General features: G+C 37.9%; 1 protein-coding gene across 1 annotated transcript in view; it reads right to left on the bottom strand.

Moving 5' to 3' along the window:
- Positions 1 to 19,847, bottom strand: part of LOC100546899 (piezo-type mechanosensitive ion channel component 2) — a 35,177-nt gene extending 15,330 nt beyond the window's left edge. Inside the window, exons 1-10 of the mRNA XM_031552842.1 lie at positions 19,809 to 19,847; positions 17,486 to 17,646; positions 16,521 to 16,697; positions 16,218 to 16,343; positions 13,563 to 13,763; positions 11,650 to 11,854; positions 11,395 to 11,496; positions 10,779 to 10,944; positions 3,014 to 3,257; positions 1,735 to 1,831 (exon numbers count right to left, since the gene is read on the bottom strand). Of these exons, the coding sequence (XP_031408702.1) occupies positions 1,735 to 1,831; positions 3,014 to 3,257; positions 10,779 to 10,944; positions 11,395 to 11,496; positions 11,650 to 11,854; positions 13,563 to 13,763; positions 16,218 to 16,343; positions 16,521 to 16,697; positions 17,486 to 17,569 (1,402 nt within the window). The 5' untranslated portion in view covers positions 17,570 to 17,646; positions 19,809 to 19,847. The remainder of the gene's footprint in view (positions 1 to 1,734; positions 1,832 to 3,013; positions 3,258 to 10,778; positions 10,945 to 11,394; positions 11,497 to 11,649; positions 11,855 to 13,562; positions 13,764 to 16,217; positions 16,344 to 16,520; positions 16,698 to 17,485; positions 17,647 to 19,808) is intronic.
- Positions 19,848 to 24,799: the final 4,952 nt, after the last annotated feature.

Genomic DNA, 24,799 nt, shown 5'->3' with positions numbered 1-24,799 from the left:
TGAAATATGTGATATCAGCACTTTTTAGAATGGCACGTTTCATGTTGCTTTTTTTTTCAAAATGACTTTTTGTCTCATTTTTCTATTAAGAACAATATCAACATGAGAATGAAGTGGTTTTTTTAAGTCAAAATCATCTTTTAATTGACTTCTACCACTTAATATATTTCGTTTTTTTCTCCACAACCCAGTTCACAGCAATCCTCGAATGTTTCTTTCCATTGCAGATGAGAAAAACCATTTGAAACCACAAAACTGCTTCCTTTGGGATAGGAGGAGAAAGGCAGAGAGGAAATCCCATTCCTCCTGCCTCTAAATTTTGGCTTTGGATATTTCTTCCTTTCTTTCTTTATTTATTCTCTAAAGACAATTCTCTTGGGTATACTCAAAAATTAAAACGGTGTTTTTTTGTAGCTGGACTATAAACTGAATGGCCTACCCTGCCCTAGAGAAGGGAGAGAAGGACTCATAGGACAGACTCTGGCTCAAAGCTGGCTTTACAAGCAAACCAGCCTAACGGGTCAGGAAGCTCAAGCTCCAAGAGCTTGAAAGCCTGCTGTGCTCATCCCCTGGGAAGTCAGAAAAGCATGTCTAAGTTTCTGATTCTGCTCAAAATGTTTTGGATAATATGAACCACCAGGCACCAATTATCTTGTGAATGTACATCTTTGTTTTTCCTATCTTTATATCCTCTTATCTATTAGAGTAAGACACAAGGATTTTTGAAATAGAAATTCAGAACTCTGCTGCAGACTCACTGGGTTAAAACAGATCTGTTTTAAATTCTGCTAAAAATATTGAAAAAAAATCATGTTTTCATGCTGTCAATGGAGGACAAAATGTAGAGCTAAAACAATAAATCACTGTGGGGCCCGGGGTCTTGCTCGCCATTCTTCCTTCAAACCTTCTCACTTCCATCCACAGATACTAACCATTCCCACTCTGTTACCATCACAAGCTTGAGGATGATCATTAAAAAAATTTCCACTTTTATGCTCGCTCAGCCTCTTGCAATTTCAATGAGCTGAACTGGTTTACCCTTTCAGCAGCTGAACAAAGGGAGGAGTGAGAGTTTTCAGCTGAGTGGTGAACTCAGTTCGGAAGGTGAAACCATACTCCCAATTATGCCATCAACTGCATATACAGGGAAATTTTGTTAAGCTCCAGCATCACCAGATTTTACGTTTAAAGCAAGGTAAATGTGTGTATGTGAGTGGGGGTCTAGATAGTTCACTTTGTACACCTATCTCCCTTGATTCTATGAGATCATAGAATCACAGAATGATTTGGACTGGAAGGGACCTCAGAGCCCACCAGTCCCACCCTGTTCCATGGGCAGGGCTGCCCCCCAGCAGCTCAGCTGCCCAGGACCCCATCCAACCTGGCCTTGAGCGCCTCCAGGGATGGGGCACTGCAGCTTCACTGGGCAGCTGTGCCAGCGCCTCACCACCCTCTGCCATTTCTCCTTATCCTATCCCTATCTGCCCATGTAAAAAAATTGCTTTCCCTCCTGTTTGTAAGCCCCCTTCAAGTGCTGGAGGGCCACAGTGAGGTCTCCCTGGTATTTCCAGTTTCTTGCTACTCCATATATGATGAAACTTGTTTAGCTGCACTTACATGCAAGACATTTGCACAAGGTAATATGTCAAGAGAGGACACAGCTTAAATATGGTAGAAGATTTTGAAAGCGATCCACTGTTTAAAGCAAATTACAAAGAGAAATGAGCCACTTACGGATACGGTAGCCTTTAACTGTGCAAGCCAGACTAAATGCCTGAATCAACCAGCAACTATTCTGAATTAAAGACTCAATGTAGCCGCATGCTCCTATCTGGAAAGTAAAAGAACAGTTTCATCTAACAAGGCATAGCAGAAATAAAGATAAGAAAATTATTGCATCTCTTTAAATTACACGCAAATATTTAGACTGCCACAGGCTGTTTTACATCTCATTAGTAAAACAGAGATTAGTCAAAGACTGTCTACCAGGTGCACACAACACTTTAAATTTAAACAATTTGTTCTTCTGGTTATCCCTGGGATAGCAGGTATGTGGAGTTGGTTTTGTTTTTGCAGAGAAAGTGATATGTCTGTCATGTGATGCAGCGTGACAGCTAAGCAACTTTTATAAATCACTAAGTTAAACTTGAAAACATACACAGACAAGCTGAACGTATGCATAGCCCCACTGAATTCCCAAGCATAAAATGAAGCACATATGTAAGCATTCAGAACATTTGCAAATTCAAACCACATATAAATCAATTTTATTTCAGTACAGTGACTTATATAAATGTAAAAAGAAAAACGTCTGTTCTTTTCAGTCCAGCACTACAAATGCTCAAAGCTAAAAGGCAATTGCCAGGAATAAATCTAAATTTATCTTTCATAAAGTTTTAAGCACTGCCTTGTCTCAATCACCTATTAGTGCCACTGCAAAAATCTGATCTAAAGAGTTAATGTAAGAAAACCATTAATATCTTGCAGAAGTATTTAACCTTTAATTATAGAATGTCTGTTTTCATCTGAAGCTCACACTAGTTCTAAAGGAAAACAGAACACAGCTTGTAATGTTGTAGTCAACCTCACTAGCTACATTACATCACATAACTGTACCAACTACTAGACGTGAAAATTCTGGTTTTAAATAAAAAGTTTAATTGAATGTGCGCTATTTATTGATGGTGTAATCTTGTACTTCCTACTCATTTCATTGAAATTTTCACAAGACTTCTAAGGAACAATTTAACTACGCAGAGAAACCAGAATCTGATCCTTTGAAAATGGCTTTCAAGCTTTTTCAGAGCCAGACAAGGGTAGCACATTTTTCTATAACATGCATGTGTTAGCATTCTCTGAATATACTCTTACAGTTTCTGATATAAAATGGAGCCTGCTTTGCACTAGCAAAAGGCTGGGCTCCTGAAAAGGATTTTTAATGGCCATTCAGTGCACTGTACACAGTTCCTATGAAGCTAAAAAACCACTCAGAGAAAATAAAACTGCTGCTTACCGAGAGGATGTTCTTCATGGTGATCACAAAAACATTGTACGCAATCAGCCAGTCCCAGTAGCGCAGGATGCTCCTGATGGGTTTCAGCAGCAGATCTCCACCAAAGAGAAGGAAATAAAAGCAGGCAACCAAGTAGCCCATACAGAATATGCTGATCCTTGTCGTTCCCGTTATGAAGATTATAGTAAGCACAAACCAGAAGAGGTAACTAAAGATTATCACCTTATACATATCTAAGTAGGACCTGGAAGTAAAAGAGGAAGGAAAAACATTATCATTTTCTGAGGACAATGATAAATTTCTTCTATAGCACTACTGGCTGCTACTTGTGGCTACAGACTGCAGGGTTTTTGTGAGCCTTTGGGCACCTGCATGGGAATAATGCCAAAATCAGCATCTGGCTCATGTACTTGATTCCAACTCATTCATGATGCTCCACTCAGGACATTTTGCATTACATGAGATCAGGAGGGAAAAAGTACATTTTCAGCAAATTTAATGGTGGTTTTTAACTTCATGGAATGGTTTTAAACTGAGACAATGGAGATTTATGTTTGATATTAGGAGGAATTTTTTCACTCAGAGGGTGGTGACACACTGGAACAGGTTGCCCAAGGAAGTTGTGGATGTCCCAGCCCTGGATGCGGCTCTGTGCAGCCTGGTCTGGTGGTTGGTGACCCTGCACATAGCAGGGGGGTTAAAACTAGATGATCACTCTGGTCCTTTTCAACCCAGGCCATTCTATGATCCTACAATTCACGATAGAGTGATACTATCTGGCAGTACAGTGTGTGCAATTTAAAAGCTACCTGAGATCATCTTTCAAGAAGTCTGGGTAATGCTATAGCATCTATCTTCAAAAGCAAGATATAGTACTTCAGTGCAAACAATTCTGCATATATCAGCGACTTCTGGGGAATTCAGTCTAGTCACAAGCCTCGTGTTCAAAGGCAGACGCTAAAAATATTTTTCTCCAGTGGAGAAGGTTTTGAGCTGCAAAAAGGAAGTTTCTACAGAATGTCAGTGTACTAGAATTTACTGAAATGTTTGCCAGGAAGCTGCGAGACAGATCTATCTGAAATCAGCCCGGTGCACAATTGGAAAGAATGAGAAACAACTTGGTATTTTCAGTCTTCAAAATCTTGACTTAATATTGACTCAGTGAGCTTTCAAATAAGAACATCTGCCAAAGGCAATACCAAATGCTACATATAGCTAAACACTGCAAAACCATTTAATTCATGGTTTCCCCTCATTCAGCGTTTTGATTCCAGATACACTGTGTGTTCAGGGTCTGTTCACCCAGGCTATAAGACTAGATTTGTCAGGAAACCAGGCAGGGAGAAGGCACCATGGGAGTACACACATACCTGAGCCAAACCATGTAAGGAGTAAATGAACTAACTGCAGTGGATGAGGCCACATAAAAAGGCCCCTGCTGCTTGATGTTCTTAGGCTCAGAACTTTCTAGGAGTATGTATTTATAGTCCTACCTTTATACACATGCAGCTTGCCGAAGCTAACCAGAGAGCCATTTAATGAAAGGTAATGAGAAAGCTCCTCTGTTTATTTCCCACAGACATTAAAGAAATTTATGGACTGCTGCCTGTGAAGTCTAAAAATGTCATGTCTTTAGAAATGCTGTGGGTTTGAAGCGATAAAACATGAACAAATAGTTTAAACACATTAGGTAAATAAAGATGCATAAGGTATCAGTTCAACAGAATTTCACTAATTTAATATCACTCAAAATGGGGCTCTTACTGTTTCTCCAGGAAAAAAAAAACAACTTGATATTTGGTGTTTCTTTAATAATAATCACTTACATGTTGGTTGCTTATGAACCATGTTCCTGAAATTGCAGTATTTCTTTCCTATTGAAAAAATGCATCAATATCTTTCAAAAAAATCCCCAAGTGGAAATGAATTGATCAAAACAAATTGATCAAACTGATTTTTGGTTAAACAAGAATATTTTAATACTCTTCAACAAACACGAAATCTGATTCTTAAAAGACAACTGGAGCTGGATGCATCCAAGCATTCCACCATATTCATATTGCATTTGGTTGAGTCATCATAGTGTAACAGCATATACTGTTCTCAGATCAAAACTTACAGAAGCTAGATAGAATATGAAAAGTGTGTGACAATAACTTAGCCTTTTTTTTTCCACTATGTCCTTAATAATTTGTTATGTTATTAGCAGTGATTTAAAATATCAAATAAAACAGTACTTCTAATTTTAAATTAATACTTATATATATATATATATATATATATAAAATAGTTTTGGACATCAGTAGATCGAAAAAAATTGTATGAAAAGAAAAGCTTCTCAAAAGGTAGGGGGCAATACAACTGCATGATGTGGCTCTTAGAAGTGTAAATCTTTCTCATTTTTGAAAATACACAATTACAAGCAATCTCAATGAGACAATGACCCAAGATTTGACCTTCAAGTTGGCATCTTACAAGATGACGTTAGAAGTGCACACCTATCCAATGAATTTCACAGAACATCTGAGATACCTCTGTGCTGGCCCAAGCACAAAGTCACAGTGAACAGAGTGGAAAGAACTACACCTGAATAATCACAGGTACATGGAAGTATTACTCAAACCATACTTATTTCAATTGTAATACCCTCATACTCCTTTGTCTTTTTCCAAACATCTCCCTAATTTTCTTTATTTTACAATGTTATAGGTGAGTCAAGTGCTCTAAGATGGGGAATAAAGGTGTGTCTTGGGGATCAAAACATTAGGAATTTAAGAGTTTCATTTCTTTGCTCTGGAGGTTATAAAGCAACAGTCAAAGACTAAAGCACAAGATCACCTCAAAAGCTAAAAAGGCTTTGCACAGAGAGACAAGCCATGGAGTATACATCTTTTTGAAAACTTTTTAATACACAGCAAAAAGAGCTTAATCTTGGATAACGTATACCATAATGTTATACTTTCATTGCAGACCACATAGACAATTAGTTTAATGCCATGTAAACCTTCCAAGCCTCACCTTTTAAGTGGTCAGTAAATCCACATCCAATCTCAGGGAAGACAGGTCATCCTCAGGATGGGGTATTTGACAATACAACTATGAAACCTGAGAGCTGGCTTCTGCCCAAGGATACAGTCCCACTCCCCTTCATTCTCTCAGCTGTGCACTTCTGCCCTGTCTATGGCAGTTTAGTTTAAAGAAGCAAATTTGTGAAAGCCTATTTATTCTAGGAGAGAAGGGTTATTTTTCTGATCATTACATCCTATGAATCAACTTGCTACTGGTGTGATGAATGCAAGGGCCAACAACAGTAATGATAGGTATGCATAGCTGGAGGCCAAGAATACAGCCACATTTGAGAAGAAGATCAGCCACTACACCATTGTACCAAGAACATCAAAGCATAGCTTTTGGTAGCACAGTAACTTCTAAATGAGAAAATATGCAGAAGAAACCTGAAAGATTAATGAAAGATAAGAAACTCTAATTGGCTAACAGCATGACTAGCAGAGCCACTAATACTCAAGATGACTATATCATCTTGCTCAAAAAAGGAAGACAAAATCTGAAGTTCATCCATCCATCTATCCAATCTACCGTAGCCTCTGATGGCTGTCTGTATTCAATGACCTATTTTATTTAATACAGCTTTATTAGTCTTATCATGATCCCTTCAGTATTTTATTTCCACAGGGAGTACTGAACTGCAATGCAATCCAGCCTCTTGCATAAAGAGTGCTCTAGGTGTAGCTGAGTTCCTAGTGAACTCAATGACACGTTTGGCTGTGGCCAGCCTAGTGTCCAGACATCTCCCTGCAAGTATCCCAAGGCACTGATGCTGCAGCTGATAATCCCTTTGAGGAAAGGTCTTTGTCATGTGGTCAGCACCTTGAAGTTTAGGGAAGGAACACTAAAGTTTAAGGAAAGCACTGATGAAATACTTTTGTGCTGTTGCACTGATATAGCTCAATGCTTCCTCTTCCTGGAGAAGCTGTTGTTATGTCATATCATTGCCTTCCCTTAGCAGTCACTTGTTTTACTCTGAGTGTGGCTCACCACCTCCATATAACCCCAAGGCTCTTCCCACAGCCTTCCTCTAATGACTACCCTCTCCATCTTCTTCAGGCATGTTATTCCTATACATTTACATTGCTAGCTGTCTCTTCATCTCTACTCCCTAGTTTCTTTCCTCCACTCTTTCCTACCTGTGATTCCTTACACGTTTCACACACAGTGGGAGTCTGAGTCACAATGTTTCCCTTCTTATCCTAACGTTGCTGATTTCTCACCAAGCCTCCATCCTCTTTGTAGCTCTATTTTGGTCTTCATAGGTCAAGTTCAGTGATTTTCCTTTTTCCAATAGATACGTTGAAGCTTCCTAAAATTAGTTCCCTTATTTTAACTGAATTTAGTGTTGTGGATGGATCCCATGGGACTTAGTCCCTACTGTTTTTGTCATACCTTTTCACAGAACTGATATTCTCTTTCTCTTACCAGTGAAGTCCTTCCTTCGTGATTCTATTTGCTTTAAAAGTCCCTAAATCCTAAGCAGTGTTATTTAAGGCAATTTTATAAGCAACAAAATGTTTATTTGCTTTATACAGATATGATGGGAAGCCTGTAATGATGATTTGCAGATACTCTCCCACCAACTCAAGTTAGTACTCTAGTTCCAAGAAAGGCATTACAGCTGCCTCCGAGAGACTTCTTCTGACTCACCTGATGATGGTTCCCAAGGGGGACAGTTCAGTGACTGACTGTTAGTACAATTTCTGGTCTCAGGAGGCAAAAAGTAAATTACAATCCCAAATTATTTCCCTGTCAATGTCTAGGAGAACATCAGAAAACTGCTTGGGAAATGAAATGAGAATTTTCTGGCATTAGAGACTGTGGGAAAGGATTATCCTCAATGAAGTTGCTTTAAATTCTGTTTCATTTTAAAAGCTCCTACTACTATCCTTCATTTTTATTTCCGTTTCATAGCCCTCCAGTTGTACTCTCCCTTGAGATTAAACATATATCCCCTGAGAAATGTGGGGGTGGAAAGACAAGAAAAATTTCAGGAAATCTCTTCCATAGACTGTATTTATCATTGTTGTACTCAGTTATTTCTCCAGAAATAAGAAAATTAAACATTTGAAAATTTGACCTTACAACCATTTATGTTGCAGTTAAAAGTTTTTTAGCCATGCCTACTAGAACAGTGACCAACTGGCATCTTCTTGAGGGAACAGATACACCAAAAGGGTGCTTCAGTTTGCAAGTGCAACTTTTCCTTAGCAGTAAATGTACATTGGGCTTCTTAGAAAGCAAACGAACATTAAGAACTATTTTTTGAAGCATTGTAATTTATTCATAACCACATCACCTTCACTTATTTGTTTGGTTCTTTCTGACTAACTTTTGTATAACTGCTATTTTTCATTTCACTTGCTTGGATAAGCTTTGAACCCGGTTGTTGCCCATGTTACAAATATTTAGACTATTCTGAAATTTCTGAAACGAAGTGAAAGAAATGTTTTCAGACAAAGCCCTTTACGTTCCAAATTATCTTGGATAGAGGCCAGATACATACATTTCTGAGGTATATCTTCAGTGGGTTCTCCAGAGTTTGAGAGTCTTTCTCTTAAAGGATTTACAATCTTTAATGAAAAAGTCAAAGTCACTTTAAGAGACTACCCAGCCATTCTCTGATGCTTCTCTGAAGTAAATTAGGCATCTAGGATTGCATACCCAAGTGCAATAGTTCACTATTAACACAATTCAAAGTCTGGGAAAAATCTACATTGTAGTGAAGACACTAAAAGGGAAACTAAAGGAAAGATTCCATCAAGAAGACAAGAGCTATTATGCAGTTCATACTATAGAGGGAGGTCTTCTTATACCCATCTACATGTACTACAAGTATGTTCCCATTACAGTTTCAGGAAGAAGACATTTCAAACTACATCAACAAAAAGTGCAGTTTACCTGCCCCAGCATCTACAAGAAAGGATATCATACACAGGAATTTCTTCTTTTCCTGTCATTAATGAGTTCTCTATACATTTGATGGAATTTTCAAACGAAAAAAATGTCACTGTTGTTTCCTTCTCTGCCTTGTTCTTTTCATTCCACTTCTTATTTACAAAACATAAAACTATCACATGAAATAGTTACACAGATTTCTGTATATAGCTGGAACAAGTATAAAGTAATCACAGGTTATTTGCTCAGCTCACCGCCACAAATGTGATTCTTTGATTTTCATGTGTTTGGTTTTTGTGATTGTTTTTGTGTCTTCCACCAACAATATAATTAACTCCTAAGCACAAGTTGCAGATTCCCAATTAAACGGATGCCCAGCATTAATAATGTATATACAGGTCTGTTTTCCCAGCACATGCCAAGTGGTGTGTCTGAAGGCATAAGAAGCCACCAAGGGCTTCGGCTTGATGCATACCACGAATATGAATCAAAAGACAGAACTTAACCCAGAGAGTTGTGAAGAGGCAGCGGGCCAGTTCAGCTTGGACTTTGCTTTCCATTATAAACCTGACTTTGATTCCCATCCAAAATCTTCAAAGAATATCCTTTGTGCTTCAAATTTTTCTTACTTGGCCATTTGGGAATATCTTCTACAGATGACTAGAAATACCAACTAGATTCCAGGGAACTTTGAAAAGATGCCAAAGAAGACTGTTTAAAAAACAGTGATTTTCTTGCCTCTGTTTCCTTTCTGAAGATAGTTTTCAAATATAGTCTTATTGTTGATGTATTATTTTTACAATTTTTTTTTTTTCTCTAGATTAAGATGGGAAAATAAGATCTCTTCTTTCTGCCAGCAGCCACACCATCAGTGAAGTTCTTTGCCAGTGACCAAGGTGATTAAGCATACCGGAGTGCCTGATGCAATTGCTGAATTATCTTTTCTAATGTGTACTAAAGTGGCAATAAGAAAAATTCAGCCAGTCCCTCTACTCATTCCTCTCAACCAAGCCCTGTTTGGCAGATGTGTCTTGGAAAGTATCCCAACTGAATGGAGTATTTTGAAAGGAGGTTATGACCAAGTCCTATTTGGCAGATGTCTCTTGGAAAGCATCCCCATTTGATGGCATATTTTGAAAAGAGGTTATGACTTCTTGCTCTGTTTATGTCAGTGGGTCTAAAGCATGGGGTTTGGTATGTAGACTGAGGGGAAGAACTCTTCACCCTACGCTCAGAAACAGCTATAAATCTCTTGGACAAGTTGAATCAACTGAATGTATTTCCATTGTTTCCTCTTTAAAGCTATTTCAAAATACACTTAGCAATCATTTCTAACAGAAACAGCAGTATTATCTTACTGATCTTGAGAACGAATTTTATTGGCAAAACCTCTCTGGGACAACAACTGCAAGCATATCAGCAACAGGGAGATTTTTGCTAGACAGTATTTCAAATTTTGTTATTCATTTCACATTCACACATCTGCTGGTAACATGCATTTCCAGACACTTAATCTGACGAAATAGTAGCTAGCAAATTTTATTCTTTCTATATGTTCTTTTAACAGTGCACCAAGCTTTCAGAAAGAACTTCAATTAATGTTATGCCCAGCATAACTCAGAACTAATCTCTTCTGAAATGGTCACACAAGAACGGCTCTGCTGTTTGAAGACCAGCAGGAATAGACTGTCTCAGGCTCTGCCCCCTCTTAATATCATTCACCTTTCTACTTTCACATTAGAGAAGATTATAAAAATGAAGCTCTGCAGTTTCCAAGTGTTAAAGATTCAGGTTTTACCGGCAGTGAATGAAGTCCGGAACAGGATTATGCTGGCTAAAAGATGCTGCTTCAAGATTCATACAAATTTCCACATTGTCTCCAGCCATGATTCGTACAGCAGCTTTATTTTCATCCTCAAATGTTTGCCTTTGTAAGGATGCACACAGCAGCAACATGAAATCATCTAGGAGAAAGCAGTGGTTGCAAGGAAAAATTCAGTCATTAACTGAGGTGCAGGGAGTGGTGGCAATGTACCATAATGTAGTTAGCAGACTTTTCTTTGAATATCCACGACCGTTGTTTTCAATGCATTTAACACCAATTTGACATTTATCAATGTGTTTCATTTTTATCCTATCTTTCATGATCTTTATTGAAAAAATAAATTAAAAAGGGAAATTAATCCATAATTTTTATACTGATTTATTAAAAACTGGATACAGAAAAACAGATGCTGAAATTACTAATCCATTGACTTTTTCTGCTACACAAAATGCCACACTGTATCCAATCTCCCACAGAATATGACATCTTGCTGCTGGAAAGTAAATAAAAGTCTGGCTTCAAATTACACTGCAGATGTTTTAAGCAAAAGACACGTAAACACTTTTCAACTATGTGCTAAAATACTTACAGACAAGGAAGACAGGGTTTGGTCTCACAATGAAGTCTGGAAAGTATAACCACTTTATGATATTCGAGTTGAAGTTGGCATTACCACTTCTCCATGGATAGTCTATACGACAGAAGCACATAAAAATGCAATCAGTACTTTACAACGATTACTTCATCCTTTTCTCTTGGATACTACTGAATACTTATCATTTTTCTAGCGCTTTTCTGTAAAAGCGAGTAGCAGCAACTGTCCATAAAAGGTAAGCATCCATACCTTTACAAGGAGCAGGTGGAATGCCAATACAAAGGAAATACTGGAATGTAATGATGCATGCCAGAAAACAGCAATACTTTGGCCAGATCTCTGCAATAGCTTTTCTTCTACGTCGATACAATACAGCAATCAACCAGAATGCATGAATCATGGCATAAAAATCCATCCGTTGACCAATTACATTCACTGATAAAAGAAAACAGGTCTGGAAAAGAAAGAAAGAAAAATATGCATCGTTTGCAACCTAATGACTAGTCAATTTAGCAAGGATAAGCTAATCTGAATTTTAACAGTATGCTTGGTCATATGCTACGGCTGATGCAGGAACCTTTTGCCAACCAACAAGCTATAGCAGCAATCTCCCCCACTGTACTGCAACTTCCCAAATTTTCAGTACTCTTCTGTGAGTGTCATCTACAAGATATCCACATATACAAAATGGAAAGAGCATTGCCACAGTAGCCAATATGTGAAATGTTTAATTGTTGCCAAGTAAAGCACATATTACACAGCTGTATATTTTGATAGCACTTACAGATGTAAGAAAGAAAAGGAACCATTAAGAATAACAACTGAAGTGTATCCTCATGTGGGAACCAGACAAAAAGAAAAGGGATTTAGACAATATAACTTCTTTTGGCTATAGACAAATCCAGCCAATTGCTGTAAGGCAAGTTTAGTTCTCCATTCTTTTTAAGGCTCTTTATCCCAAACCATTTCTGTTTTCTGGCTCCACTTAAAGCAGATCCTTCACTCAGTGCCATGCAGCATGTTTTCATTCACAGTAACTCACTCAGTACACTTCACTATTCTGATCTTCTATCTCCTCAGATTAGGATGAGGTTACATTTAATTCTGATTAATTCTAACTTACATTCATTCCAAATCCTCAGATTGGCCACAAGCATGGCATTCTATTTATCAGGAGCAAGGGGGTGACAGAGTTTAATGCATAGGTCAAAAACATCCTTATGAATAGATTTGGGGTGCATTAAAATAGTAGCTGCTTTTTGCATATAGACATCAAATATTTTGAAAAAAAATAATTTTGTTTACTATGTAGACAATTTTGAAAGTGTACTTCAAGCTTCTGTGTGCGCCCAGAAGAGGTGGGAAAACAGAAATGAAGCCACGTTATTTTATATGTATTTTTTAAATGCTTGTTCAGCAACAGCTTGCCTTCAAGGTAGGTTCATTTATGATGTTTTGCTGCCAGACTGGGTGAAGCATTTAGAAGGAATACATTAGCTGAGCTTAAGCTCCATCTGGGAAACTGCTGCTGGCAAGGCAGACAAACATCTACAAAATAAGACATGTACCAGATATTAAGGATTTGTCATGCATCTTCAGAAAAATAATTTCACTCATTTATACCTGCCTTTCCTAATGTTCTGAGTGTTTCTCATCTACTGTAAAGGTCTTTGGAAAAAGAACTTTGTCTTAAATCCGCTGCACAAAGCAACAATAACCTTTGTTGTTACTTGTTCCTGCAGATTGTTAGCAGTTATAGCAGCCTGTATAAAAAAAAAGGACATGTTTGGGCAGCTGGAGACAAAAGAAGTCTAGAAACCTTTAAATGGAGACAATGGCCTGCTACCCTCTGCTTCTTGCTCCTGCAATTTGTAATTTCCTGTGCATTTGTTCATGTGAGGATATACCTCAGTTCCATCCCTTCTCCCACTCATCATATCATTTGTTTGGTTAAGAAATGGAAAGTTAAGTCAATGAAAAACAAGTAGCAAAAGAAAAGAAATGAAAATAAAAACAAGTTGAAAATCTCTACTATTGCAAAGTCTGACATGAGTCATGACTAAGAGGCATCCTGCTGTTAAGCACGGTTCAAAGTAGTATTCAAAAACAACCTAAAGGTTTGGAAAGACAGTACAAGAAAAAAATAACATATTGCAATTTACCTCTAAACCAAACTTGTAGAAGAAGTAGTTTATAAAATACTTGACACAGTTTACCAGTCCATCATCCAGATGTGCTCTTGTAATATCATGGAAGATAGTTCTAGTTACAGGTGCAGTAAGGTTATTTCGACATCTGTAGTACTCTTGATGACGGTAAATTGTAACTTCAAAAGCCAGAATAGCCAGCATCAGTAAGTTATTCTACAGGAGATACAATCAGAAGGATACTAAATAAAAACAAAACCACAAGAAGTTATAAAACCTTCTGATAATCATAAATCAAAGAATACTAAAATGGATATTACCATTGAGAGCTTTTGCACTCCAAGATGCACTGGAACTTATTCTTAGCTACTAACACTGTAACAAAGCGAGGTTCCTATCACTTGCTGGACTTTGTACTGAGATGCAGAAGATGAGTCCTTCATTAAAAAATACTATAATGAACACCAATTGTAGAGAAGAAGTTAGAATGCATTGACCTATCCATTTTACCTCTCATATTTTGTAGCTTCTATGAAGGAAAAGGAGATACAAGCACCCACAAATTCAGTTGCAGCAGTTCAGATGGCAAGCACTAGCTTTCTAAAACCACAAGGACCTTCATGGATATTAGCCAGGTTTAACAGTTGCTTAAAATCCAGAGAAAGCCACTCAAGGAGAACTCAAAGTTGAAGAAGCAATCTCTAGGTTTCTATTCACAGAGAAATACTTGGGATACAACTGCCCTAAGACAGGCACCGCTGATATTTTCATTAATTTGTTTATTTTTAACAAGAATTTATTTCTGTTCACCCTCCCTAGGCTTCTTGCTCTTAGATATACACAATCCACAACAGATAGGTTTCTTACTTCAACAGACATCTTGAATGTTTATTATTATTTATTATTAAGGGGGCATATCAGAAACAGTGAGACAGTTGGGGAATTCAGTCTAGCTGGACTGAATTTCTCTACACAGAGGATATATTTTTTCTTGCTAAGACATTGAAAACCTTTTTAGAATAGCACGTAATCACAAAGCATTATCTATTTATAGATGTAAAGCACCTAGCATCAAGCCACTTGGCAACTTCACCCTCCATGCAGAATTCTTGTGTCAGCCTGATCTTCCCCAAATACACTCTTAATTGATGGAAGTGCATGGCTAAGGGAGTGAGAGGAAGAGGTGCTGCAAAGGCATCTAGTGACTGCACTTGGCTCAGGGCTATCCCAGGTATGAGTACAGACTGGAAAAACCTCACTGAAAGCAGCCCTGTGGAGAATAACTTGGGGGTTCTGGTAGATGAAAAGCTGGACATGAGCCAGCAGGGTACTCTTATAGACCAGAAGGCCAAGCAGAATCCTGGGCTGCATCAAAAGAAGGGCAGCCAGCAGGATGATAGAGGGCATTGTCCTCGACTCTGCCCTTGTGAGGCCTCACATGTAACATTGTGTCCAGGCCTATGGCCCCCAGCTCAAGAAGGACACGGAGATGTTGGAGTGGGTCCAGAGGAGGGCCACAGAGATTATCAGAGCGCTGGAGCACCTCTCCTATGATGAAAAGTTGAGAGAGTTGGGATTGTTTAGCTTGGGGAAGAGAAGGCTGCACGGAAACCCCATTGTGGCCTTCCAGTACATGGAAAGAGCTTACAAGCAAGAGGTAGACAGACTTTTTATGCACATAGATAGTGAAAGGACAAGGGGAAATGGATTTGCACTGAAAGAGGGGTGATTTAGGTTAAATGTTAGGAAGAAATTCTTCACTCAGAAGGTGGTGAGGCACTGGCACAGCTGCCCAGGGCAGCGTTGGTACCCCGTTCCTGGAGGGGATGAAGGCCAGGTTGGATGGTGCTCTAGGCAGCTGAGCTGCTGTGGGACAGCTCATGGCAGGGGGTGAGGCTGGATGGGCTCTGAGGTCCCTTCCAACCTAAGCCAGTGTATGATTCTGTGATTTAAACCAAATTCACGGTCTCAGGAAAGAAATGAGGAATAAATCCAGTGTTAGATCAAAGCCTGTTGTTCAGTCAGCAGATTTTTGACTACTTTAAATTGTGTATACAAGACTTGGGAGATTCCTTAAATCAAGAAGTGACAGGCAAAGTCTCCCCTGGGAAATGATACAGTTTTATTGCAGTGTTTTTAAATCAAGATAGGAATAATGAAATATTGCTCTTATGCATTAGCTAAAGAGAAAAAGAAAAAAAAAAATCTAATGTCTGAATGAATGATTACCTTAACTCATTATGGTTTCTAAACTGTGGCTATAAAGAATAAGCACTTAAAAATTAACAGCTCATAGCATACACTGTTACTTGAGGTAATTACTCCAATTAGACTCATCAGTCCTTTGGTAACTGAAAGCTATGCACCTCTTCATTACTTTGAGCTCTTAAATATTACATTTCTTGGAGTGCATTTAACAGACAGTCAAGTCAGAAAGCCATAACTTCTACATGCAGATATCTTAATTGGTACTGAACCCCATCTGGAAGTGTCCTATGTAAACAAAACACGTTTCTGCTGTTTCTTCTGGACTGTAATTCCCTAATGTCAGTGGCTTTCATTAGAGAGAGAGACAGAGAGAGAGAGAGAGAGAGAGAGAGAGTGTGTGTGGCAGATATACTTCAAAGACAAATAAGAAAATATCTCAATACAGATTATTAAAGAAGTTACCCTTAAGTATAAAAGTAGGGGATAAGATTTTCTCAATCCAACCCATTCTGCAGGATCAACCGGACCGCTGTAGAGGACTGACGTTTTGAGTTCTTCTAAATCAACCTTTGTTTCATTTTCTCTAGGCTAAAAGAAAATGCAATGGTTTATAAAAAAATCCATTTAAGGCAGCTTGGAACTGGAATGATAATCAACAATAATATAACAGGAGAACTTTGATTTTCAATAGTTGATATGCTTCCTTTTGCTCTTCTTCATTGAAGAAAGCAGCAGTCAAACTTTTTAATGTACATTTGTACTCACCAATGTACAGTTACTGGAAAAAGTGCTGGGATCAATAGATGTAAGCTGGTACAACATTTTGCAGACAATAATCACACATGTCCAAACAGTGCAGATACTTGATGCCAATGGGCGAAACTGAGCATATGGCAAAGCAAGAGCCCAAGCAATTAAAAACACAAAGTTAAACAGAGACACCTGAAAACACAAAAACATGGTGGAGAGAAATTACATGAAGTAATGAGAGAACTGAGAGTCTGACTTTTTTCCATAGTAATTAAAATAAAATCATTCAAAACAAAGAGACATAGAGAAAATGAGAAAAATCCTGGAAAAATCATCAGATTTTTACAATATTCACAATAACACAGACAGTGTGGTAAGTGAAGAAGGGAAAATTAATATTTTAGCAAGAACATTATCTCACACAGAGTACAAATTCTCTTAGACCCACAGCACTGCATATCCATCCCAGAAAAACAGAAGTCAAGTAAAAGGAACCAAATGTTGATCCTGCTTTAGTTCATATGATACAAAGATGATACAGATCCACGTGTACGTGGAACTCACCTTCAAATGTGACTTTTTTTTCCCCCCCAAAGATGTGAGTAAAAGAATATTGATTTTGCTACTTAAGGACTTGGGTCCTACTACTCTGTTCAAGAAATGGCTGTGTCAGGTGGAGAACTCACACTGCCCACACCTAAGGCACAGCTAGTGGTGTTGCTCTTTTTTAAAAAAAAAAAAAAAGCAGTTCTCATTGCTGTTTCTTCAGCTTGAGATCTGATTTAAGTAATTTTCCTAATTGCTCCTTCCCAATCTTCTACATCTTCCATCCCTAGCTGATGGCCAGATACTACTTGTGTGGGGAAGGGAATGCCACAGCTTCAGTGAGGTCTCTCCCTATGCTGCATGTATGTCACCATGCAGCAGATGTTGAGAAGCTTCCACCACAGGTTAGATTTTGACAGCAGGTGTTTACTTGCCTCTTTTACTGTGACCCAGATGATGTAAGAGGAGACAATTTTGATGATATGCAGCTCCAAAAGCCACCACACAAAGACTTGCATCTTATGAAAGTACTCCAGGAATTTCAAAAACAGCACCGTGAGGCGGTCAATCACCAGATGCCACTTGTTTCTTAGGTCTGCAGAGATTTTCAAGCAGAACCATTTGGAGGAGAAAAACAGAAGGTCTCTGTGAAAAAAAATACTTCGACAGGGAACAACAAGCTTTCTACTTCTGCTCTTCTAAGCCTTACAGTAAGACACAAAAGAGATTAAAAGGTATGGTTCAGTGTTTAACTAAGACAAAACATTGCTGAGATCCACTCAGCTATGATGCTCTCTGTTCTAACCCACGTTAACTTCCCCATTTCAAAAACATTGGTGGTGTCCGGCTAGAAAACTGTTCCATAAGCCTCATACATACTAGTATAAAGAGTCTTCACACTGTATTAGGGATTTCAGAAGCATTTTGTAAATTAGGAAGGATTTTGCACACTATGAGAACACTCTTACAACCAATATCAGGACTGGAAACATCTCAAAATGGCTCCAAAACGTCCCCATCTAATCAGTTAAAAATGCAAAGGAGTAAGCAGCTTCTGTATGCACTTATTTCAATTTATCTGATTATTTTTGTATATAAGGCAAACTAGGGTGGTTATTCTGTTCATACTTATGTGAAAAAACACATTGTTGAAAAGCTCGTATTTGGAATACTTAAAAATCTCTAATTTGTTTTCATCTTCTCTTTTTTTCCCCAAACACAATTAATAAAAATACTGAGTGATGTACAATGCATGATTATGTAATTAAACTTCACAAACTAAGCAAGCAATAGAGCTCTAAGTTAACATGATTGCTCTCATGAGCACGATGAGAGTATTTTAGGAAGATATCTGTAGAATTAGAATTATAGAATTTTTTATGCTCTCTCTCATACTTTCACTGCATTTATTTTAATTTGTAGTGTTACTACTATACAAGGTATATCCAGACAGTGCCAGTGAAGTGGAATAGGGTAAGTAAGGTCCTGTAGCGAGCTCTGTCTACAATGTTGAGGCACAATGTGCACAGATCTGATTCTACTAATTGAAAAGTTGTATATTGAAGTCCGTACACAATAACATATTAAAATAATGATAAAACTCACCCACACAGCCATTTAACAGTGATGTAACTCTTTGGTAGAAATAAATGCATGTGCAGCTTAAAGATGGACCACACACTGGCAAACAGCATCTCATGTTATTGCCAAGCCCCACACACTGCAGTGCAGAGGAGGCCTCAAGGAGAAGGCTGCAGCTCCCACCTCCCTGCTTGCATGTGACTGTACAGGGTAACCTTCAGCAGTTGGCCTCCATCCTCAGCCCTTCCAGCATGTGGGGATGGCCAGAGTGCAACAAACTCATCAATCCTTGGAAACTGTATGAGAGCTGGCCAAGAAAGGTTTCCAGGTCCCATGAACATCTCTGTGAGGGAAGATGTCCCAGCCAGGAAAGAGAAATAGATGCAGCTGAGCTCCCATAGGGCAGCTAAGCCAAATACAACATTTTGCTTTGACAAAGACCCTGTCTCTATTTATGTATCACAGTCCTATAAAAATTGACACAAACAACTAGATCTGTGATGGGGTGATTTCCAGACAGTACAGCCTCCTTGGGTGTTAAATGCCTCTCCCTGCTTTTCACTCATGGCTTATATTCCTAGCAGAGATATGGAAGTACTTCATGCTAGGAGTTCATGCTAGCACTATCAATGATGACAACATCAGCATTACCAATGTCCGCCCTTAAGTGTTTTTATGTTCATCTGGCATCAGTTACACATTCCATATTCAGAAGTGAAAGCCATGACACTAATGTGCACATGAATAATGAAGCAAAGCCATTTGGAACTTCTGAAGCGAATGGTCTTGAAAGCATGTGTGTCAGAGATTAAATATGTATTTATATTTATTTTAAAGAGATTTCACTGTAAAGGAGATCTTAATGTTTGTGGTAACTATTAACACAACCCAGAACACTTAGAATTTAGTCCTGAAAGAGGGGTACTTCTGTTTTCATTCTCTCAGAATCCTATGATATACCACAGTTCCATCAGTATGATTTTTCCCTAGAACATACTGCAGCCTGTTGAATAATTGACAAGAAGCCATCTGCTCAGTTCAGGATGTTTTGACAAAGATTATATGTAAAATCAGAAGGAAAAGGTGAAGTAAGCAGAGATGACCAAGCATGAACAATCTGTTACCGCTATTATCTAAGGCTAAAGGAAGACAAAATTTGTAAACCGTGGAGCTTACCTGTAGTTTCTTCTTCCTCTGACTCGTCGTCTACATCATCTTCTTTCTCCTCATCTTCCTCTTCTTCTTTTCCTTTTTCAGCCCTCCCTTTCCCTCCCTCCCCATCTGGCTCTTCCATTCTTTTCTCACCAGCCTCTTTCAGCATTTTATCCTCTTCCTTTTCACTGCTGGCTGTTAAATTCATCATAGTTATGTCAGGCAGGCTTCCATCTTGATGCACCAGTCTGTTGGTAAATAATAACATCTTAGCAAGTTGAGCAGCAATGACATTGTAGTCTTGTTCTTTTTCAAGGTGTATAATTAGAAAAAATAAACAAACTGTTCATGGAAAATGCCTTAGAAGTGGAAAAGTTAATGATTCTGGTACTTTCTTCAAACACACTGCAAATTGAGTTGGAATATATTAGTAATTACTTTTCACTCAGATACTAAAGGTTAGTTAATAATGAGTGGTACTGACACTTAAACTTGACATTTTCCCCACTGGAGAAAATGGTCAGAGTTTAAGATGTAGAAGCATGAAATGACATTGCTTAAGAGTAAACATTTCATGACTTCACAGGGGACTTACTCATTTTGGTGGTTTGGTAATTTTTTCTTGAGGCTGCTCAAAATAATTGGAACAGAAAAAAAAAGGGAGATGAGAACAGAGGGGTTACAGAAGAAGGTAATCGACAAATATGTCATGCTAAACCACAAGTAATAAAGCATTCTCATAGTCCACCTGCAGAACTTTCTGATGCCAAGAGCATGCCATCATGACATTCACAGGGCACTTCGATAAGAAATATGGAGCTGAAGCACAGATGGAAAGGGGACAACCTATTTACACCAGTGCTAAACATAATCAGAGTTGTCCAATGCCATTCATAATGCAGCTGAATCATTACGAGTATCTGGTGGATTACTGTAAATACATTTTCACTTTGTTCCAATTGAAAGACTGAAGAGATCTAAGGGAATCCAAAGAATTTGCAAGTATTCTTCCAGCTAAGTTTATGAACAAATAGAAGCAAAAAAATTGCTTGGCTTTGGCTTCAGTATATTTTATCATATCTTTCTTTGCTAGAGACATTCATTCTCTCTCTTTTCTACATCTCAGAGTTTTTTCTTAAATTTATAACTGTTTTATACTAAGTCTTAGTAATTTTCAGAGTACAAAATCAATATACAATTGTTTTAACATAGAAATGCTATTTCTCAATCACCATGGTGCCAACACTTGAAATGCTGCATGAATCTCCTCTACCTTTTCTAACAAAAGAGACATCATTTAATGGATTCAGATGAAAGTCTTCAGTTTCTGTACATGTTTTTTTGTTTGGTCTTTTTTTTTTTGCTTGTTTTTGCTCCAGCTGGGTTGCTGGGAATTACTTCCTGTGTATGCAGAAAATCTGTTGTTCCTAGTTCCTTCATTCTATGCCCTTTTCTGAGGATTTACTGCCATAGTCACTTTGAATAGGACTTGCAATAAAATCTCTTTGGCAGGTGTATAGTTATATGATAAGATCACTTAATGTTTAGTTATGCTGTACTGAAATTGCTATATTCAGCATATTTCTAAACACCTGTTAGACTGTTCCTACACAACAGTAAGTTTAATATTTTACACCACATCTCAGGGTACTGTTTTTCATGATGTAAAATTCTGGCATATTACCATACAGACCGGAAATTCTGCCAACTATAACTAAGGGTTTTTACAGTTCAAGAAACTAAAATCTAGATTTAGATTGTTAAAAAAAAAAATAAGAGCACAGTCTTAGCAGTTAATGAGAAAGTTAAGCAAGCAGAAGTATTATTACAGTATTTGGGAGGTGTTGCTTTTGTATGTTGGAGATTTCAGTAGCTCAAATGAGAGATAAGCCATAGAAATTAGACTAAGCAATGCTTAGATAGTAACAACATACTGGTAGCCAAAAAGAAGAAAATAAAGCTTTAGAAGCTTAATGAAACAGTTAAGCATAAAAAATTCTCACTGATTAAATACATCCATGACAACAAATCCATTATCATGATCTAGACTATCAACCTGAGGGTCCTTTAATCTGAAAGTGTTTTATTCTCAACAATATATTCAGCTACAGAAAATAAAAAGTCAATATACTTCATTTTCACAGATTATATGTATATATGAGAAAGGATATCCAAATCTCAATAGAAGGACTAAAAACTAATATTCCCTGAAGTGATATAATCTATCTTTGCATACCTATCTAAAACTCTAGTGTCCCAACAGAAGGGTAATATATAAAGAAGAGAAAATGAATTTTCAGTTCAGTTTCAATGCTATGGAGATCCCCAACTAATAATATTCAACAGAGCCCAATTTAAAGGTGATATTCAGTGAAATGAAAGTATCCCTGTAACTAGACCAATTTTGCACTGGTGCAATTGCATCGTAATGAAATATCTTTCCAATGACTATTGTGATGGAAAAATCTACATTCACACTGGTGTAAATCAAGGTCTCACTAACTTACCTCAATGGAAACTAGGAAGGAACACAGGAATCCTACAGGATTTTGTATGGGAAGACTAATCCTCCTCTTATTCATATAACTCCCATTCATATCCAGGAGCTGATGGGGTTATAAAGGTGAGTACATGCAATATATACCTGATGAAGCTTCAGTAGGAGCTTAATTTCCAGTATGTCAATGACATCTGTACAGCCAGGACAGTGTGCTCAGGAGATTTAAAGCCAAATAAAAAGCCCTACCCACTATTAAAGAGTCTACTTGAAATCTTTTTCCTAAGCCTCCTCATTTATTCCTAGGGTTGTTATTGCTAGCTTTAGGCAAAGTGACTTCACTCTGATGGTTTGCCATTGCAGGCATATCAGTGTCCACACCTCTCTGACCCTAGCACCCTGCTTTGCCTCAGATATATCTCACTGCTGTGGGCCTGCTGGCAGCTCAGTGGGCTGTGGTTAACCCTTATGACCACCACCAGACCCAACCTTCAGCCCTGCACTGCCAAATCCCGAGAGCTAAGCCCACCCAGTCTTGCCCCCTGGCCAGGTCCTTCTGCTTCCAGCTTGCCAGTTTCCAACAGATCACTTGCCCTCACCACTTCCAACCCTTCTTGCCACACAGTCTTCCTCATGTTAACAGTATTACATAAATTCTTCAGTTATCAAAGCTGATTATACTAAAGACCACATTTAATCCAGCCAAATATTTTGAAAGATATCTCCTTTATAGAATTGTTTTCAAGATATAAAAGGATAACTACTGTAACAACATGAACTTTTATAGTTTGGATCCTGTAGCGCCCAACTTGGTCTACAAATTAACAGCCACAGCATGCAGTGGTTTCAGCATACTGAATGCATGAGTACATACTAATATTTTTCCTGAAAATAAACACACATTGCATGTTTAATTTACTTGACTCTAAAAATCCCTTTCTGAAGTGCTTGTGAGACAGACAGGGATGAGCATTTATGTGAGTCTGAATGCGTGCACATGCAGGCATGCATCGTTCCATGCACAGACAAAGGGTAGGTAAACGAGCCTCCTCAACCAAGTCTATTGTCTGCAGCCAATTTCAAATAGCACCAATTAATCCTGTGTTGAGACATGGGCAAAATTTGAAAGAATCCCAACTGGGAGATGAACTCACAACATATAAGTACGGAGGAGAAATGCATTAGCTGCTTCATCAGCTTTAGAAGACTACAATACCCAAACAATAGTCTTTCCCTGCTTACTTCACAGTACGATGCAGCAAGAACATATTCTATTTGAAGGCAACTAAGAAGTAACGAATAAGGCATAGTATATCTTTTTAAAGAAGAGGAAAGTTTGAAGTACCCACCTATTTATTATTAGATAAACACGGCCATTGACTTTGGCATGGCTATGAGGTGGGAGATGAAAGCACAGGAATGCATAAGATGACAGTGGTAAATGAATTAGAGAGAGAGAAAAGGAAACTGTTAAATAGGAATGAGCACACTTTCTGATTACTAAGAGACACATTGTCCTAACAGAACACAGTCTGAAAGTTTAATGCATACCATGCAGTGAAAAGTCTAGGAAGACTGTAAATATAGTACTCCAGCTTTTAGATTGTATGCTAATTCAGCTAGACCCGAGTGCTCTTTTCCAGGACCTCCACTGCTTCAAGTCAAGAAAGCCACAGATAATTCAGCACATTTTTAAAAACAGATCTTTTGCTTCTGTTTATTTCCATTAGTTATTTATTTTTCTTTAAAGGTGATTCCAATGGAGCATCATACCATAGAAATTAACCAGTCTCATAACTTTTATCTCCGCTGTCGCAATTCATAAAGTTCATTTTCTTTAATTTTCTTTTTCTCTTTTGCAACAGAAACAACATAAAAGCACTTTCAGAAGGCAAGTTAGTTTTTGAGTGAAAGCTAGTGTTTTCAAAGCAAAAGGGAGAACTGAAGCTTTAGACACAAGTCTTTAATATGCTTTAACTGATCCTGCAACTTATTCCTTCTTTCAGTATGATTTGAGTTGGAGCTGTTAGTTGTTCTAGATCTTATCCAGCTTTATGCATTGTCAGTACAACTGTTACTGCAGTTCTCCCCCTGAAGTTCTGAATTGTAAAGTCTGCACATTGTTAGTATTGATTTATCATGTGAAAAGAGGAGAAAACAAATGAATTTTCATATGTCAGGCAGTGTTTGTGGTTGTACAAGGCAGAAAACGTCCGATTTGGGTACTGGACAAACTTCCCAACGTTTCTGAAGAGGTCAAATGATGTACCTGGTAACAGTGATTTTGAAACATTGCAAAATGGTAAATGTAGCATATATGCCACGTTTAAGAATTAAAAATATATATCAATCCTCTTCACTCGCCACTTTGCTTAATTAAAATCCTAAAACATTTGTTGAGACAGCAGATCTTGACTTTCAACTCTCTTAGAGGTACTGACTTACTCCTGGCAAAAATATTACTGACTACAGATAAAAATCCATATCCAACAAAAAATTTTTTTTTTTTTTTTAATAC

The sequence above is a fragment of the Meleagris gallopavo genome, chromosome 3 (assembly GCF_000146605.3).
Source record: "Meleagris gallopavo isolate NT-WF06-2002-E0010 breed Aviagen turkey brand Nicholas breeding stock chromosome 3, Turkey_5.1, whole genome shotgun sequence".
Classification (NCBI taxonomy): domain Eukaryota; kingdom Metazoa; phylum Chordata; class Aves; order Galliformes; family Phasianidae; genus Meleagris; species Meleagris gallopavo.
This window is presented reverse-complemented; position numbering and strand designations above follow the sequence as displayed.